The following is a 17,551-nucleotide window of genomic DNA, read 5'->3' on the forward strand; positions in this document are numbered from 1 at the left end:
TCGCACGCTTACACATGATTGGTTGTTTTACAAATTTTGAACATAGCACTGGGAAGACCAAGGGAGGGGTAACCAAGAACAGTGGAACATTTCAGAGAATCTAGCCCAAATGATCTAGAGTCATGTAAGATCACTCTGCACACTCATTCTTCTCAAAAATGTGGTTTTCACCATGCTATTGTGTCCTATTCTGCCATTTCAGATTACTATCTTTACTTTTTCCAGCTATAGGGCTATGGCCCCACCTAGGTGATGGCATCTTTATCTGTAGTCAGGAATGCCTTCCTGCCTTGGGCGAGGCTTGGGGAATGTAATCCAGCAAGTGTCCTTCACCTGGAATGTGAAGGCCTGAAATCTTATTTTCAGTTCCGAGTTCTGTAAGGCGGAAAAATCTACACATATTTCATAAAATGGCCTTTATAATTTTTCACTCTACAACTTCTGTCCGTTTTCCTCTGGCCTCCAGACACATGCCATGGTACCTATGCATGTACACACACACACACACACACACAAGCATGTAATAAAACATAAGTGTGTCCTGCCTCCTTAGAATATTGTCTACTGGTCATCTCTTGAAGACCCCCATACTCGGGAGACCCTTCCTCAAGCCTCCGGAATCGCGACCACCCAAAAATCACAAGAAACCATACCTGGATGCAATCAGCAGAGGTTTATTAGGGGAGGAGCCGGCGGTCAAAAACGACATGCTCTTTAGCTCCAAGAGCAGGGTTTTTGGCCACGTGTGGTGGGATAAAGGGTCTTTTATAGCATGGGGTGGGGGGAGGAAGGCATTTTCGCGCGCTTACACATGATTGGTTGTTTTACAAATTTTGAACATAGCACTGGGAAGACCAAGGGAGGGGTAACCAAGAACAGTGGAACATTTCAGAGAATCTAGCCCAAACGATCTAGAGTCACTTTTTCCTTCCGGCTATAGGGCTATGGCCCCACCTAGGTGATAACATCTTTATCTGTAGTCAGGAATGCCTTCCTGCCTTGGGTGAGGCTTGGGGAATGTAATCCAGCAAGTGTCCTTCACCTGGAATGTGAAGGCCTGAAATCTTATTTTCAGTTCCGAGTTCTGTAAGGCGGAAAAATCTACACATATTTCATAAAATGGCCTTTATAATTTTTCACTCTACATTCCTCACTTTTTCCGATTTGGCTATGTTTTTAATTATAAAAACTCAATTATTAATAAGTCTATTCTCACCCCACTTTTTCCGATTAGGATCTTTAGAAAAGTTTAAACTCCAGTGTCATCATAATTACCATTTTCTTGACCCAAAGTCTTATATTGGTGGCGCAACACAAAAAGCTGAACAGCATTTATCCTTTCTCTAACAAAAGTTACTAATCTATTTTAAATGTAGGGGCCTATGGTTAAGAGCAAAAGTAAAATCACAAGGGGTCCAGCAAGGGAGGATTGAACCAACTCTCGAATCAAAGTTGCTGTGCATCTCTATCTTGTCTCTGGTCTAACTTTTTTTCTGAATTTACTCTCTGGTCACTCTTGAATGGTCTACATAATAGTAACATTTTTTCTTAGAGCAGCACACAGACTTTCTCCTTTAAGAAACAGCAAGTCTAGTAACAACTTAACTTTGTTACTGACTGTTCTAGGGCTCTCAAATCCACATCAGTGGCAGCTCTCAGCTGATGAAAGTAATGAGGTGTCTGTATCAATGTAGTTACACCTGTCTCTATACCTATGGCCACTCCTAGTCACAATGTAACAGCTAGAGTCAAGGAAAATAGGCTGTCTGCAGAATCATCTAGGGTGTATCTCAAACTCAGTTCAAGAGTACCTGCGGGATCTAGCTGGACAAGTACACAATAATCTTTGTTTTCATCAAAGATAGCAGTGGAAACACATGGTGTTAACCCGAAGCTGTAAGTCTACCATTTATCAATTTTAGGCACTAGGTATCTGTTAGCAGGGGTTCTTGGGCTCTATTCTATTGACTAGGGGTTTCAAAACATTTCCTTTTCTTTGTAGCACACTTTCAAAGTTGTCTTCTGACTTTTCCACATTTTGTGGCACATAGCTGTCTACATATACATAAAATCACATATATAATAAAGAGAAATTGCAAAAGGAACAAATCTATATAACTCTAGATTCACATTTCAACTTCAATCTTGTAATCACAAGCTGTCATTTAACCTTGGGTGTATACACACTAAGCCCCATCCTCTAAGGCAGCATTTTCCCTGTGCCTCTGGGGTGGTCTCAGGAGTCAAGGCCTGCTGCTTCTTTAGCCTTGTAGAATAGCAGAAGACCTGGAGCCAAAGAGTAGGGGGTTGTTCAGGCATCTGGATCTTCTCCAGTTGGCATCAGTCACAGGTGGTGATGGTGAACTTCAAGGAGGTCGGATGGTCCACAGCACCAGGAACAGTCTTTTAGTAGCCTGAAAAATCATTTCTCACACAAAATGGGCATTCTGGGTATGGAGCAACAAGGGACACTCTAGCCAGCGCCAGTTCCCAAGGGTAGTTTAATTTTAGGGTCCTGTATATTCTCTCTACCTGTCCTGAGCTTCGGAGACAATATAAACAGTGGATCTTCAATTCCTGACTTACCTTAAAACTGCTCTCTGATCTAATTACCTAGGACACTTGAAACCTCGGGAAGGTCCCTATTCTAGGCTGTTTTCTCCTAGGTATTTCTTATCTACTCTAAGTCTTATTATTTCTCTGGCTCAGAACCTAAGGTCCCTTATACGCTTTAAGTCTCTTGGCTGCTTGGTTGCACTCATATCTTAAGAGTCCATCTGTGTATTTAGCCTGGTAAATCCTTTGCTTTCTGGGGAGTATAGTTCTCCCTTCTTGTGTGCACCATTGTCTCTTTTTCTCTAGATAGTATCTGGCAGGATGGCTAGCAATCTGAGTTCTTTTTCTTACTCTGTGCTTTAAGTGAGGCCATCTCTTAGGCCCACAACTGGAACAGGCTGCCGTATCAAGACACTTGATCTGTCCGGTTATTGCCTCAGGCTGGAATCTCCTCCCTTTTTGGTATCCTGGGCAACAAATATTTACAGCTTCCGGTTTCATCAGGGTTTCCTCTCTTGGCATATAGCCTTGCAGGCATGGACTGTGGCAAAAGCATACCTGTTGTCCATGCAGATGTTGGCTTTCTTGTCAGCCCCAAGTTCCAAGGTTGTTCTCTGCACCGATGATCTCAGGGGTGGGGAATCAGTTCAGATGGCATGTGTCCACCACAGTAGCGCTGGCTTGTCTCTGAGCAGCATGGAGAAAACTGCTCCTGTCTGTAAAGCAGGTTACCTTGGCTCCCGGCTGGAGTCAGTAGGAGGAGCCTTTCCTCTACCCGTGAGTTCTTGTCAGTTAGTTGCAGCCTGTCTGGGCCCCAATCCTGGGGAGTAAGTCTCAACCCGACAGAGGGTAGGAACAGTCTAGGATGACCATAAATGAATGGGATACCCAGCCCATCTCTTAGTCCACCATTTTCGGGTAGTCCATGAATACCTTGACCCATTGGCCTGGAGGAAGCCCCTGTGTCTATCAAAAGTTGGGTGGCTCCAAGCTGCCCCGTCTATCTCAATAGCCGTCTTCACACAGAGCTGTTATCTTTGCCACTTGGGGTGTTTTTCGAGGCCTGGGATTTTCTGGCCCTGGCTTCTATTTGTTAGGGCCCTCTTGGACCCTGAAGCTGGCTCCTTTACTTGCAATGCGCACACTGGTCTTTTTCAAAGAGTTTTATCTCTCTTTGATTGGAATCCCTTTTTTCTGCTTTCTGTAAATTCTTTCCTGTCACCTTTCTCTTTCTTCACCTCTCTCTAGTCTCCTCTATTCCTCTCTATTCCTCTGGACTCACAGCAACTTATCCAACTTATCTCTATTCTTCTTCTCTACTCTTTTCTTCTAGACTTACACTAAACCTTCTCTATTCCTCTTCTCTATTCCTTTCTTTTAAATCTTCTCTCACTTGCTATTACCATCAATCATTTTAATATGTAGTATACTTCCTAAATCTTTTAATGACTTATCTTGTAGTCTCTGTAGCCTCTGGAGCCTTGTCTACACTGACAGAATGTCTCTATGAGCTAGTCTAGAAAGGCTGTGGGTAACTTATCTGATCTCTGCTTAACCTCATGTGTCCTGATCAAACTTAGTGGGGTCTCATATAATCTTCTCTCTCAAGACCTATCAGCGGAATCTGGCGTGGGCCTCTGGGTGTCCCTTACCTTCTGTCACATGGAGGTCTCAGTCAAATCTGCTCCAAATTGACCTGCTGCTGACCACGGCCTGATCAATTGACGGGGTCCCCAATCTGAAGACCAGAACCTGCAAAGGTCTTGTGAAAGCAAGGCTTTTACCTTATTTATTGCTTTGAACTCTGTGTAGACTGATGCATTTGTGAGGCTGCATGACTGCTGTTCACATCACACTAGAGACCATAACCTAATTCAGTCTGCAAACAGTACCTTGTCCACAGGTGTAATGTGAGCTCACCTCTGAAGCTCTAAGAAAGAAACCAAATCAGAATGAATAGCCTTATCTATAGCATTTCACAGCAAGGATTATTAAGATGTTGAAGGTTCATACAGTTATTAACAATTTTTAAAAGGCAACTTGAGTTACATTTGACACTTATTTGAATTTAACTTTTAACAAAATAGAAACTTTGGTCATAGTTCTATAAAAACCTTTTAAAGAGTTATTTCTGATTACAACAAGAACAATAAAGTAAACATTTTTATGTCTAACGTAAGAGCACAAGTCTTCACCACTTCTTTAATTTTATCTTGTCAGAACTCTCATCTTTGAACCAAATCTTAATGAAAATCTCATACAAATAATGAAATTGTCTCAAACAGTAATGGCTAAAAAATTTATCAAAACTGAAGGAGATATATATATATATATATATATATATATATATATATATATATTTCTGACTCAGGGCAGCCTATAACTTTTAAGCTGTAATTTTAGAAAAAAAAAGCACTCCTTTACTTATAAAACTGGGAAAAATCATTATCAACTTCCTTATTACAGAAGCTAAAAAAACTGCTGGCCCCCTTTTTTTCTGCTTTCTGCTGTGTCCTTCTCCTAGCCACAGAGCAGGGCGAATTATCAGTTTTTCTTGTGTAAATCAAGACTGCCTCACAAGTAAGTTTTAAACTAAATTAAGTAAGCAGTTTTAACCAGTTCTTGTCTCTCTTTTTAAAAAAAAAAAAAAATTATTAACTCTCAGGTGAACAATCTTGCTGTGGCTGTTTGTCTAGCTGTCCTGGCTCCACTGCCAGGTTTTTTTCTTTTTTCTTTTATCACCTGGGTTCTCATCTATCTTCATAGGCGGCAGGTGGAAAACCGCCATTTGTTGCACTAGTGACCTCAAGGTACCCAGTACAGCCAGGAATACCAAACTAGGTAGCTGTTGCACGCTGTTGCTGTGCTGGGGAACCACGAGTTGTAGCCCGCCAAGTGCGGGCTGGGTGAGGGCACCCTCCATGTGCTGTTACCTGAAGCATACCCTACATGCGGTAGGCGGGCTGTAGGAACACGAACCACGAGCATGAACTGAGGTAGTTGCCCCTTATTAAAGGACCTGCCCGCCTTTCTGCAGTTGTATTCTTGTACCGGCGGCTTCATTTCTCTCTCTGCCGGCAATCATGTTACCTATTTTTAACTCAAGATGTTTAACACAGTAGATTAACAGCTAACACACAGATGATTTGCCAAGAAAAGACACACACATATAAAAAAACAACACAAATAACTCACCCCTCTCACGTGTAGTACATAAAACACAGATAGCTCACCCCTGCCACGGGTGGCACAAATAACACTTAACTACATTTGGTCACGACCCCAGATGGAGAAGGATTCCACGTCTTCTCCCAAGTAGGAGCGCTCAGTCTCTTGAAACCTGACAGTCAGATCCCCTGACCTTCTGGAAGTCCTCTCGCCTTCCAAGTAAGACTCCAATAACCAGACAACGCGGTCAGTCTTCACAGATTCAGATTTAACAGATTCAGACAACTTGGTCAGCCTATGCTGGACCAAGTCTAACAGATTTCTAACATACCAGGAATAAACAATCCAAAAATAGACACACTGCCATGAGAGCACAACTACCACGGTGGCCATTTCTGACCTTTTCTCTCTAGTTTTCATTGTTAACACACAAAAAGACTAACAAAAAAACCCGTCTCAATCGCCAGTGCCAGCCAAGAGGGATTCCACGTCCTCTCCGGCACCTAGATGCAAACCTGTGCCAGCCTAGAGGGATTCCACATCCTCCCCGGCACCTAGATGAACCCCCAAACGTCTCTGGGGGTGCAGCAGCTAGTGACTCTCCAGCACGTCTGCTAATCACTCATTTGTCTCCTCTCAAAACAAAAATGGTTTACTGCCCCTCACGAGACAGAAACAGCTGCCAGTCCAAACCGAAGTGCACTTTTCAGAAACCAAATAATTCAGACAGACGGGCACAAACAACTTAGAAACCAAATAACTAAACAAACCTAGACAAAACAGCACACGATTTAGGCAACCCTAGCACACGAGAAATCAGACGATTTAGGCAAACCCGCACATGAAAAACCAGAAATCAGTACATGAAAAACCAGGCAATTTATACAAAAGGTCACACAACAAACAGACAGAAAAAACCGCGGTGTCCCTTTACCTCCCAGCGTGGTTCTTGGATTAAGGTGGTCGCATATCCCGGACGAGCCCCCAAATGAAGACCCCCATACTCGGGAGACCCTTCCTCAAGCCTCCGGAATCGCGACCACCCAAAAATCACAAGAAACCATACCTGGATGCAATCAGCAGAGGTTTATTAGGGGAGGAGCCGGCGGTCAAAAACGACATGCTCTTTAGCTCCAAGAGCAGGGTTTTTGGCCACGTGTGGTGGGATAAAGGGTCTTTTATAGCATGGGGTGGGGGGAGGAAGGCATTTTCGCGCGCTTACACATGATTGGTTGTTTTACAAATTTTGAACATAGCACTGGGAAGACCAAGGGAGGGGTAACCAAGAACAGTGGAACATTTCAGAGAATCTAGCCCAAACGATCTAGAGTCACTTTTTCCTTCCGGCTATAGGGCTATGGCCCCACCTAGGTGATAACATCTTTATCTGTAGTCAGGAATGCCTTCCTGCCTTGGGTGAGGCTTGGGGAATGTAATCCAGCAAGTGTCCTTCACCTGGAATGTGAAGGCCTGAAATCTTATTTTCAGTTCCGAGTTCTGTAAGGCGGAAAAATCTACACATATTTCATAAAATGGCCTTTATAATTTTTCACTCTACACTCTCAGACGACTTTCATGGCCAGGCAGCATGGATTTACTCAGGTCATTTTAGTGACAGTGCCTCAGTCACTCTGTTGGATGTTGACTTAGCCCTTGGTTGAGGCAGGGAAGAGCCCCCAGTCTTCGTGGCTCTCACTGCCAGACAGCATTCCTCAGCAGTGTTCTGAAGATCTGCTGTGCTCAGCTGTTTCAGCTGGAGCTGACAGTGGTTTGTGGAAGCCAGGTGGAAGGGCCAGTGTCTACTTCCAGAATGATCTCTGGGTGACGCAGAGGAAGACTAGCAGCAGCATGTCCTAAAGGACTTTGCAGAACTTGTCTGTATTCTACTGGTCAGAGTGAGGAACATAGTGAGACGTACCCCAAATTAAAAGATTAGGAAAGTGGAGTTAGCCTCTGGGATGGGGGGTGTAAAGGTGAGTGTCTGTTGAGCAGTAATATGAACAAATACTACGGATGTGTCTGTCTTATGATGAACAAAATGTCCGTTTATAATTAGTCACCCGGACATGGGACACAGGCCTCCTCTCCATCAGAGCTCATTAGGGTGACACTGGCCACAGCAGTGTCACAAGAGCTTCTTCACAGCTGTGTCAGGCATCCTTGACATCTGTAGGGAACATGTGTGTGCTGTCTTCTATGTTCCTTAGGGGACTTGATGGTTTATAGTGCCTCGGCTTATTTCTCTTGAGGGCACCCTTCAGACAGTATGTGGGCTGCTTCCAATGCCCTGGCTGCCAGGAAGGTGGGTGCCATGCACTCTTGTCTGCTCTGTGGATTTCAGCACGGCTTTCTTAGCCTTTAAAACCTTTGTTTTGGTGATTGAGAAGGACAGGGACTTCACTTTTGGTACCATCTTGGTGAGGTCGCAATACAAAGCAAAACATTAAAGCAGCGGTTCTCAACCCAAACGGTCCTCAACCCAAACGGTTCTCCAATGGTCTTTAACAGGGGCTGCATATCAGATCGCCTGCATATCAGATATTTACATTACGATTCATAACAGTAGCAAACTCACAGTTATAAAGTAGCAATGAAAATAATTTATGATTGGGGGTCACCACACACGGGGAACTGTATTAAAGGGTTGCAGCACTGGGAAGATTGAGAATCACTGCATTAAAGGAATTGCTTTCTTTAGTGATATTTTAACTATGAAATGAAAAGAATCTGGTAGGGAGGAAGCTTTCCGAGGGCTGGGAGTGAGAAAGATTTAAATCAAACTTCAATTACTTTAATGGCAGCATCTCTCAGCATTAGAGCACGAAATAGCAAGGACTTCCAGCTAAAATGTGGCACAGTCTAGCCTCAGGCTCCGGACCCCACTTCTCTCTTGCATGGACTTTCCGCTTAGTCACGCTTGCACCTGTGACAAGAGCAACTTTCTCCCTTTAGACTTCCTGTTTCTCACCAGGAGCTGGGAGGTGGGGGGTAGGGCTGTCCCTTCTGATTCTCTGTGCTCTCACTGTTGCCTCTGTGCCATTCACACCTCAGTGGGACATACAGTAGCTTCCCCTGATCCAAGGAGAGCGCCTTACCAACAGATTGTCCTGCCATGAGTTCTTATGGCTTTTCCTGGCATTCCCCCAAAATGGCTTTCTAGTACATTTTGCTGATATGATACCTTTGTAAAATTCCCAAGTTTCCATAGCTTTGTCCTCTCCATAAGATCTGGGAGTCAACTGGGCAGTGGTGGCACACACCTTTAATCTTAGCACTTGGGAGGCAGAGGCAGGCAGATTTCTGAGTTCAAGGCCAGCCTGGTCTACAGAGTGAGTTCCAGGACAGCCAGGGCTACACAGAGAAACCCTGTCTTGAAAAACAAACAAACAAACAAAACAAAACCAAAAAAAATAAGATCTGGGAATCATCCCTGGTTGGGATGGCCCCTTTTGGGTGCTCTCTGTCAGCCCTGGGAGTGTGGTTGCATCCTAGAGCTGCCGTCTCTTTACGTCTGTGTGGCCAACTCTCCTGTTAAAATTAACCGTATTTTACATCAGGATTTCCCTGTTTAAGTGAGCGCATGGTTTCTGTCTTCTAATTTAACTTTGACTGATTCCTTTGGCTTATAAGTAGTTAAGTAGTAGCTCGCCTAAGTTGTTCTGAGGCCAATACCTGCAAAACAGGATGATGTCTGTCAGTATTACATCAGCATTTGGTGATGTAGCTGCCACCACCACCACCATCATGGTCATCATTGTCACCACAGTCAGCAGCTAAAAAGTGACGTTTCTGTCATTTGTCCACAGGATGTTTCGTCTTAACGCCCTTTCTGCGTTGGCAGAGCTAGCCGTGGGCTCTCGCTGGTACCATGGAGCATCACAGCCCGCACAGACCAAACGAAGACTGATGTTGGTGGCGTTCCTGGGAGCATCTGCAGTGACTGCAAGTACCGGTCTCCTATGGAAGAAGTGAGTGTTATTTCTGGCTTGGTTTTACATCAGAATGTCCTTGCTGAATCATTTGGCATTGATGATGTTGGTCTATGGAATAAGGTTTATCAGATAGTTGTGCCCCCTGCCAGAGCAGAGAGCAAACAGTTCATCCAGCTCTGCCTGCTGCCCCTGCTGCGTGTTTGCATCACAATGAAGCATCGCTTTAGAAACTTCAGACTTTGGTGGCCACAGGAAACTAATCCCCATACTCTCATATCACCTGGTCATTTTCTTCCTCCTTGTTGAACCTTCCCTGGAGAGAACAGAAAATGTGGTGAGCCACGGTCTTCAATTCTTCTGTCTCTGCCATACTTTGTGTTTCTCTTCTGCCTCCTCCACTCTGTCTTCCGGTTGTTATCCTGACACTTGGCTTTCCAAACCAGTACATTTTAGAAGTACATTCTACTGAATAAGTATATAAGAAAATGTGCCCATGTAAAACAAATAGTCCCATGATTATTATCAAATGCATATAGCTGTGTAACCACCCCCAAATAAGAAATAGAACATTTCTACCAACCCATAATGCCCTCCTGTGCTTGTTCCACGCTAGTTAATGTCACCCACAATTCCAAGCAACTGGTTAGTTGATTTCTGTCACTATCGATTTATATTTCTGAAACATGACATAAGTGGGGTCATTCTTGGAGGCAGGTTGGTGGCATAGCCTCGAATCACAGCCCTAGGGATTACAGAGGCAGGAGCATTGACAGTTTGAGGGCAGCCTGTCTTTTCAACAACTTGTGGCAAAGTAATAACAATGTCTTGGCTATGTCTTCTTTGACTTAGCCTGATATATATCCATTTGCATCAGAAGTTGGAGTTCTTTTGCAATCAGATAGTGCTCTTTTATAAGGGCGGCACAGTTTATCCGTTTACCAGTTGCTTGCTTCTACTTGTTTGTTCTCATTGATAGAAGCCTCCTTGAAATTCATATGTAAGTCGTCCTTTCCTTTGGCTAAATACATAGGAATGTATTTGCCAGGAAAATATAAACTTGATTCAAAACTGTCAAACCGGGGCAGCGAGATGGCTCAGAGGGTAAAGACTCCAGTCAGCAGACAAGATGAGCTGAGTTTGATCCCTGGGACCTGCATGGTGGGAGAGAACAACTCCCAGACTTGTCCCCTGACCTCTACTCTCACTGTGGTGGACGCCTCCCCACACATAAATAAGGGTAATAAAATTTAAAAAAATAGTATTTGAAACAAAGTAAAACCCAAACCGTTTTCCACTGGGTTCTGGGCACTGCACCACCGCAGTCTGGCTGGGTAGGGATCCTGTCCCTGCTCACTCTGTACTCTTTGCTCAGAACACTGCATGGTTCCTTGTGCTTTGCTTTGTGCTTCCCGACAGCTGCCAATGCCAAGCCTCTTCCCAGAATTGGTGGCCATTTCTTTGGCCTCCTTTGTCGATCGTCTATTCAAATTGCCACTAAAAATTAAATCCTTTTAAAAGATTTCTGTCTATGTCTACGTGTGTATATTTGTGTGGGGTATGTGCGCATGCGTGAGGGAATCATTGGGTCCCCTGGAGCTGGAGTTACAGGTGCTTGTGAGCCCCGGACATGAGTGCTGGGAACTGAATGTTGATGCTTTGATAACTTTCAACTACTTAAAAATTGTAGAAAGCATCCCCCTCTCAGACTCAGAGGCTGACGCAAGCCAGGTGGTGGCGGTGCACACCTTTAATCCCAGCACTCAGGAGACAGAGGCAGGTGGATCTCTGTGAGTTTGAGGCCAGCCTTCCCTACACGGGAGAGAGTTCCAGGACAGCCAGGTCTAGAGAGATGGACCCTGTCTCAAAACAACAAAAAAGAAAATGGCAGCCATTGTCTTCATTTGTATACTTGCTGGTTAGTCCACCAGCCTCTGACAGATGGCTCTAAGCCCGAAACCACACAGATGGCCATGGTTAAACTCAGTCCCAAAACAAACCAAAAAGGTTTGAATGTGGGAAAGAAACTTCTAGTGGGTGACTGACAGTAGTGTGAGGGGCATAAGAACAGACATGAAAGTAGGGAGAATATACTATCTACAGTGTATGAAATTGTCAGAGGGGTGTGTGTGTATCAGTATGTGTCTGTGTGTGTCTGTGTGTGTCTCTGTCTGTCTGTCTGTCTGTCTGTCTGCCTGCCTGCCTGCCTGCCTGCCTGCCTGCCTGCCTGTGTCAGTCAGAGGATGGCTGGCTAGAGTTGGTTCTTTTCCTCACTATGGGCTTGAACTAAAGGGTATTGATAAACTGAAGCCATCAGGATTGGTGGCATCAGGGTTGGTGCCATGTTGTCAGCCTGAGAAATTCGAGGGACATTTTTGCATCTGCTTGCACGGTTTCTATCCTGTGCTCTCTGTTCCTTTCATTGCCCCACACTTCTTTCCCATTTTGCTCTCTTCCCCACTTAAATTTGCCTTTCTTTGTAACTGAAGCCTTTTGTGCAGTGGCCACGTTGTGGTTGCGATGGCTGGCACCTTGTGTCTTCACTTAGCATGACTTTACTTACAAAGACAAAAGCAAGGTTGGAACTGTCATGCAGGCTCCATGGTGACCTACGGTGAGAACCTTGGTGTTCTAAAGCATAATGATCTTTCAAATGTGCTGTAGGAAACTAATTGAAACAAATCACATGTCTGATCTGCCTTGGGTCTACTGTTGAGGCACAGTCCCTGTCTCAAAAACTTAACCCAGCAGCTATCTCCACTTGACAACTGCTCAAAAAGGAATAATTAGTTTCTCCAAGGGAGTTTCATGGTTATACAAGCCACCCGTAAGGGCAAATCCCTGCCCAAGCTTTTGCTTGTATATTATGATTTCCAATTTTGTGTTTTTATGGTGGGTGTGTGTGTCTGTGTCTGTTTGTGTGTTTGTGTCTCTGTTTCTCTGCTTTTTCTTTGTTGTTTGTTTTGTTTTTGTTTTTTTTTTAATTTGCCTGTTTGTTTTCTAAAGCAAGAGAAAAAGAAGGTGTAGAGTTGGAAGGTGAGAGATGGGAAGGATCTGGGAGGAGAGGAGGAGGACCAAGGAGGAGATGGGGAGGACCTAGGAGGAGTTGGGGAGGACCTGGAAGGAGACAGGGAGGATCTGGGAGGAGACAGGAGGGACCTGGGAAGAGATGAGGAAGGGAAACTAAGATCATAACAGTTTACATTGAGCTGGGTGTGGTGGTACACACCTTTAATTCCAGTACTTGGGAGGCAAAGGTAGGTGGATCTATGTGAGTTGGAGGCCAGCCTGGTTTACATTGTGAGTTCCAGGACAGCCAGGGCTATGTAGAGAGACCTTGTCTCGAAAACCAAACGAACCAAACAAAAGAATATATTGAAAATATTATTTTCAATAAACAAGAATCTGAGAAAAAGGCTCTTCCATTATTCTGGTAAACTAATAGCAGTATACTTTCCCTCATTCTCCCCCTCTCTCCTCTTCCCCCCTCTTTCTCTGGGAGCTCCTTCATCAGTCACATACAGTCTGTGTTTTCTTTGTAAAAGCTGGCCAACCTAAAAGAATAAGGTTACGCTGTTAGGAGGAAGCATCTTTGAGGTATCTTGATTTGTTCTGATTTGGGTTTTTGAGATGGATCTCACTGTGCAGCCCTGGCTGGCCTGGGTTTGCTGTGTAGATCAGGCTGCTCTGGGATGTGCTGAGATCGCAGGTAAGAGTACCACACCCAGCACATTTGGGTTTTATCAGTGGATGTGGGGAGTCAGTCAGTGGGTAGAGTATTCATCATGTAAGTGTGAAGAGCTCTCACAAACCCAAACCCAAAAGTGGAAGGGCATCTGCCATCTTCCGGGAAAGTGAGAAACAGACCAGAGAATCCCCAGAAGCTCATGGACCAGCTAGCCTGGAGTCTGTCCATAGTCACAAACAACCAAGAGACCCTGTTCAAACAGGTAGAAGAGGAAGATCAACATCTGAGGTTGTCCTCTGACCAGCACACATTAGCCTGGTACATGCATGCCTGCACTTCTCCATTTCTACATACATATCACATACACACACATACATGTGCACACAGGCATATACATACACACATGCATACATATATACATACATACACACATGCATACACACACATACAAATACACACAGAGGGAGAGATTTTATTACTTTTTTTTTAACTTGTTTTTATTTTATTTCTACTTTTATCACTGTAAACAGTACCTAGCATTTTTCATTTTAACCATTTAAAAACATTTTAGTCATATTAAATATATTCTCATGAATTAGGGCTCTGGAACTTCCTCCTCTCTATAGAATGAAGTGGTGTGCTTATTAAAAAGAATGAAATGATATACTCATTGGAAAGTAAGCATGAGATGATATCCCGGAGCAGGGGAGACGGCACAGAGTTTGAAGAGCAGATCCAGACCCAGGTTCAATTCTCAATATGGCTGCTAACAACAGTCTAGAATCCAGTCCCAGGGCATCCAGTGCCCTCTTCTGACCTCTGCTGACATTGCACAGCGCGTGCGTGCGTGCGTGCGTGCATGTGTGTGTGTGTGTGTGTGTGCACTGCACAGACATACATTCAGGAAAACATTCATACACATAAAAGTAAATAAATCTCAAAATAATTAAAAGCTGATATTCCCATGAAATGAGAATGAGCATGAAATGATGACCCCACTGAAGAGCAGCATCCTGCATCCCCCACTGTCCGTCTTCAGACTGTCACAGCCTGAGACCCTGTAGCTACCCATGCCGCATCCCTCATCTGCCCTGTGCTGTAACTAAGCTCCGTAGCTAATGGAAGTGCAGTTGTATCGTATTTGCCCTTTGTGCCTAACTTACTTTCTCCAGCAGGTTGCTGCTTCTGCTTCGTGCGCGTGTGTACCAAAGGGGGTGCTGAGTATTCTCGGTTGTTAAGAGGTCCTTCATGTGGGATTCATGACAAGTGTGATGGGTGCTCCACTAGGCTGTGTGTGAGTACGTGTTAACGTTCAGAGCTTCCTGCTTAACCTAGGCTTCTCTTCTGCACCACCAGGGCTCACGCAGAGTCTCCACCATGCGTCAACAGCAAGAAGGCTGACCCGGGAGAGAAAGGGAAAACCAAAGACAGCGGGGAAGTGTCCAGCCATGAAGGAAGGGCTGCAGATGCTGTGGCTGAGCCTTACCCTGAGGAGAAGAAGAAGAAGCGTTCTGGATTCAGAGACAGAAAAGTACGGAGCAGAGTTTTGCTAGTGTATCAGAACTGTGTCCTAGCGGGGAGTCAGGCTGCCCGTCTCCTAGTCACGGTCCCTCCTGAGCTTCTCACCTCTTTATTATTGCTGTGAGCCAAAGGTACCTCGGAGTGTCAAGTGTTATGTGACAGACTTTTCCTGGGGAGTCACAACACAGACACACACACAGAGCAGACTTAGGTACAAATCCCACCAAAGGCTAACTTGCTGAACTAGTGTGTTTTATTGGGGTGATTTATGGGGTCTTGAGTGAGGAGATTTTTATAGGAGTAGAAAGGACTCAAAGCTAACCCACCCAGCACAGGCACATCTCTCAATAGCTGGGAGCCTGGAGCACACTGCATAGCCTGCAGCAGCTCAACAGGCTGGAAAATTTCCTTTCCAGGTGCCTCCCATGGTGTAAACCTCTGCCAGGTAGCCTACCTGGTTTTTATTTTCCTGCAGGCTACTTGGTTGGTCTCTGCTTCTTTACAGCTTCAGTGGCTGATCAGACAGTGACTCTTGGCTGTCTTCACTATTTACTCTTGGGTGGGTGGGGGTGGGGGAGGGGCCTGGTGAATCTGCTCAGTTTCTGGGACTTCCTGGACCTGTTTTGAGTTGTTTACCTCTGTCTTCAGGAGCTTCCCTACCAGGTGGAGTGTTTTCATCTCAATGACTTACTATACAAGGTGGAGTCAAAGGAAGACTTAACTGTCTAGGGTTGTACTTCAGGGTGAACACATTCTTCTTCAGTGTAAACACGTTCTTTGTTCTTTCAGTTCAAATAGTAAGCTAATTCTTGCTTTCTGGGTCTTCCATTTGGTTTGGTTTGGTTTGGTTTGGTTTGGTTTGGTTTGGTTTGGTTTGGTTTGGTTTGGTTTTTCAAGACAGGGTTTCTCTATGTAGTCCTGGTTGTCCTGGAAATTACTCTGTAGATCAGGCTGGTCTTGAACTCACAGAGATATATGCCTGCTTCAGCCTCTGGAGTGTTGGGATCAAAGGTGTGCCCAACCACACTCTGCTATGTGTCTTCTTAATGCTTAATGTCTTAAAATATTATCTATCATAGATATACTGAATTTGTGATATTTCTGGTTTGCTATGTCAAACCAAACCATTAAAGCAAAAAGTAAAGGGAGAATAATATTTGTGGGAGAACATACAATTCCCAGAAAGCAAAATAGTTGTGGATAATGTAAACTATGACCACAGCCTCTGGGCACTGCAGCTTTACCTCAGAAAAGTTTCAGTTTTGCTATAATAATGTCTGTGATGTCAGACACTGGACTCTATGTCTCAATAACACCCAGAAGGGTTGTTTCTTAGAGAACTTGCTTGTCAGACTTTCAATTTTCAGTTGCTTTGAGCTGCAGAAATACAGACGCTACAGCAGGTCTAGTTATTTCTCTTGTGTCATGTGTGTCTGTAAGAGTCACTGCTTTGAGAAGTCCTGAATGTTTTAGATGAAGTCAAACATGATTCTTCTCAGCTTGTGAATTCATTTGTGACTGAGATGAATCTGAACAAAAGTTATGTGTCACCGATCCGTTGAGTTCTGTGACCTCAAAGCTCAGGGCTGCCCTGAGCTGCCTGAGTCATTTACACACTTCCACTTTAGAGATAGTCAAAGTCAAATCAACATTAAGTTGCTTCCGTTTATAGCCCCGCCTTCCCCATAACAGATGACAGGGCCTCCTGCATTGCAGTGACACTAAAGCTACCAGTGCAGTTTATTAATTTGTGACTCCTGAAGCTATAAAACCTAACTGAGCTATGTCAGGAACAGTTCTTATTCTTCCCTGGGCTCAGAGGAAGCGCTGTCTCCCCTCCCTCTCTTCAAGGACACTCATTGTTGCGTGTCATTCCCCAAGAGTCCATCTCATTCTTTCTCACATTTCTGTTCTGTTGGGTTTTTGTTTATTCTTTTAAGTAACATAAACATGGTAAGAATTCGTCCATATAAAATTTAATAATCATAGTCAAAATTATTAATATCAATTGTATTTTTTAGTATTTTAGTTTTTTAAAATCAGAAAATATAGTCTATAAAAGCAAAAATTACAAAGTATATACAAATATACCTAATAATATAAATTAGATCTTGCAAATAAAACAAAAATTTTACTGAATACTTCTTTAAAAAAAAAAAAAAAAAAAGACTGGGCCTGGCTCTGTGAGCCAAGGCCTTTGCTGCCTGGTGACCAGAGTCTGACCTCTGGATCCCAAACCCAAATGGTGGAAGGAAAGAACCAACTTCCTCTAGTCATATTCAGACCACATCTCCCAAGAGCTCTTGTGGGTCTCCCGGTTGTGATGTGAAGCAGCCCAGCTGTATTTCCCAAGCAGTTACATTTTACTATAACGAAGTTCTTTCTTGTTTGGCCACAATCTCAGGTATAGCTTTTATCCACGCCCTTACTCCTGCTCTTCACATGTGATGTCTGGATTTTGTTTAAACTACTTTTCTACAAAACAAAATATATATGGAGGGTGCCACAAATGGATTGGATTTTTTATGTGTGTTTTATTTTTGCCTTTTTTCTCAATGAGCCTCCTGCCTCCACTTTCTGAATGCTAAGAGTATATGTATTCCATGCCCCAATACAGCATAGATCTTTATAATAGCTTCTCTTCATTTGGGGGAAAGTATAGGAAACTCGGCAGCATACTTGTTTAGAC

The 17,551-nt window shown here is 44.0% G+C and overlaps 1 protein-coding gene across 2 annotated transcripts in view; it reads left to right on the forward strand.

Annotated features, from left to right (window-relative positions):
• The window catches only part of Micu1 (mitochondrial calcium uptake 1), a 156,929-nt gene that overhangs the window by 24,235 nt on the left and 115,143 nt on the right, over positions 1-17,551 (forward strand). For both annotated transcript variants that reach the window (XM_034523998.2, XM_076916794.1), the window contains exons 2-3: positions 9,531-9,692; positions 14,698-14,872. In XM_034523998.2, coding sequence (XP_034379889.1) covers positions 9,532-9,692; positions 14,698-14,872 — 336 coding nt within the window. In that variant the 5' untranslated portion in view covers position 9,531. The remainder of the gene's footprint in view (positions 1-9,530; positions 9,693-14,697; positions 14,873-17,551) is intronic.

The sequence above is a fragment of the Arvicanthis niloticus genome, chromosome 20 (assembly GCF_011762505.2).
Source record: "Arvicanthis niloticus isolate mArvNil1 chromosome 20, mArvNil1.pat.X, whole genome shotgun sequence".
Lineage (NCBI taxonomy): Eukaryota > Metazoa > Chordata > Mammalia > Rodentia > Muridae > Arvicanthis > Arvicanthis niloticus.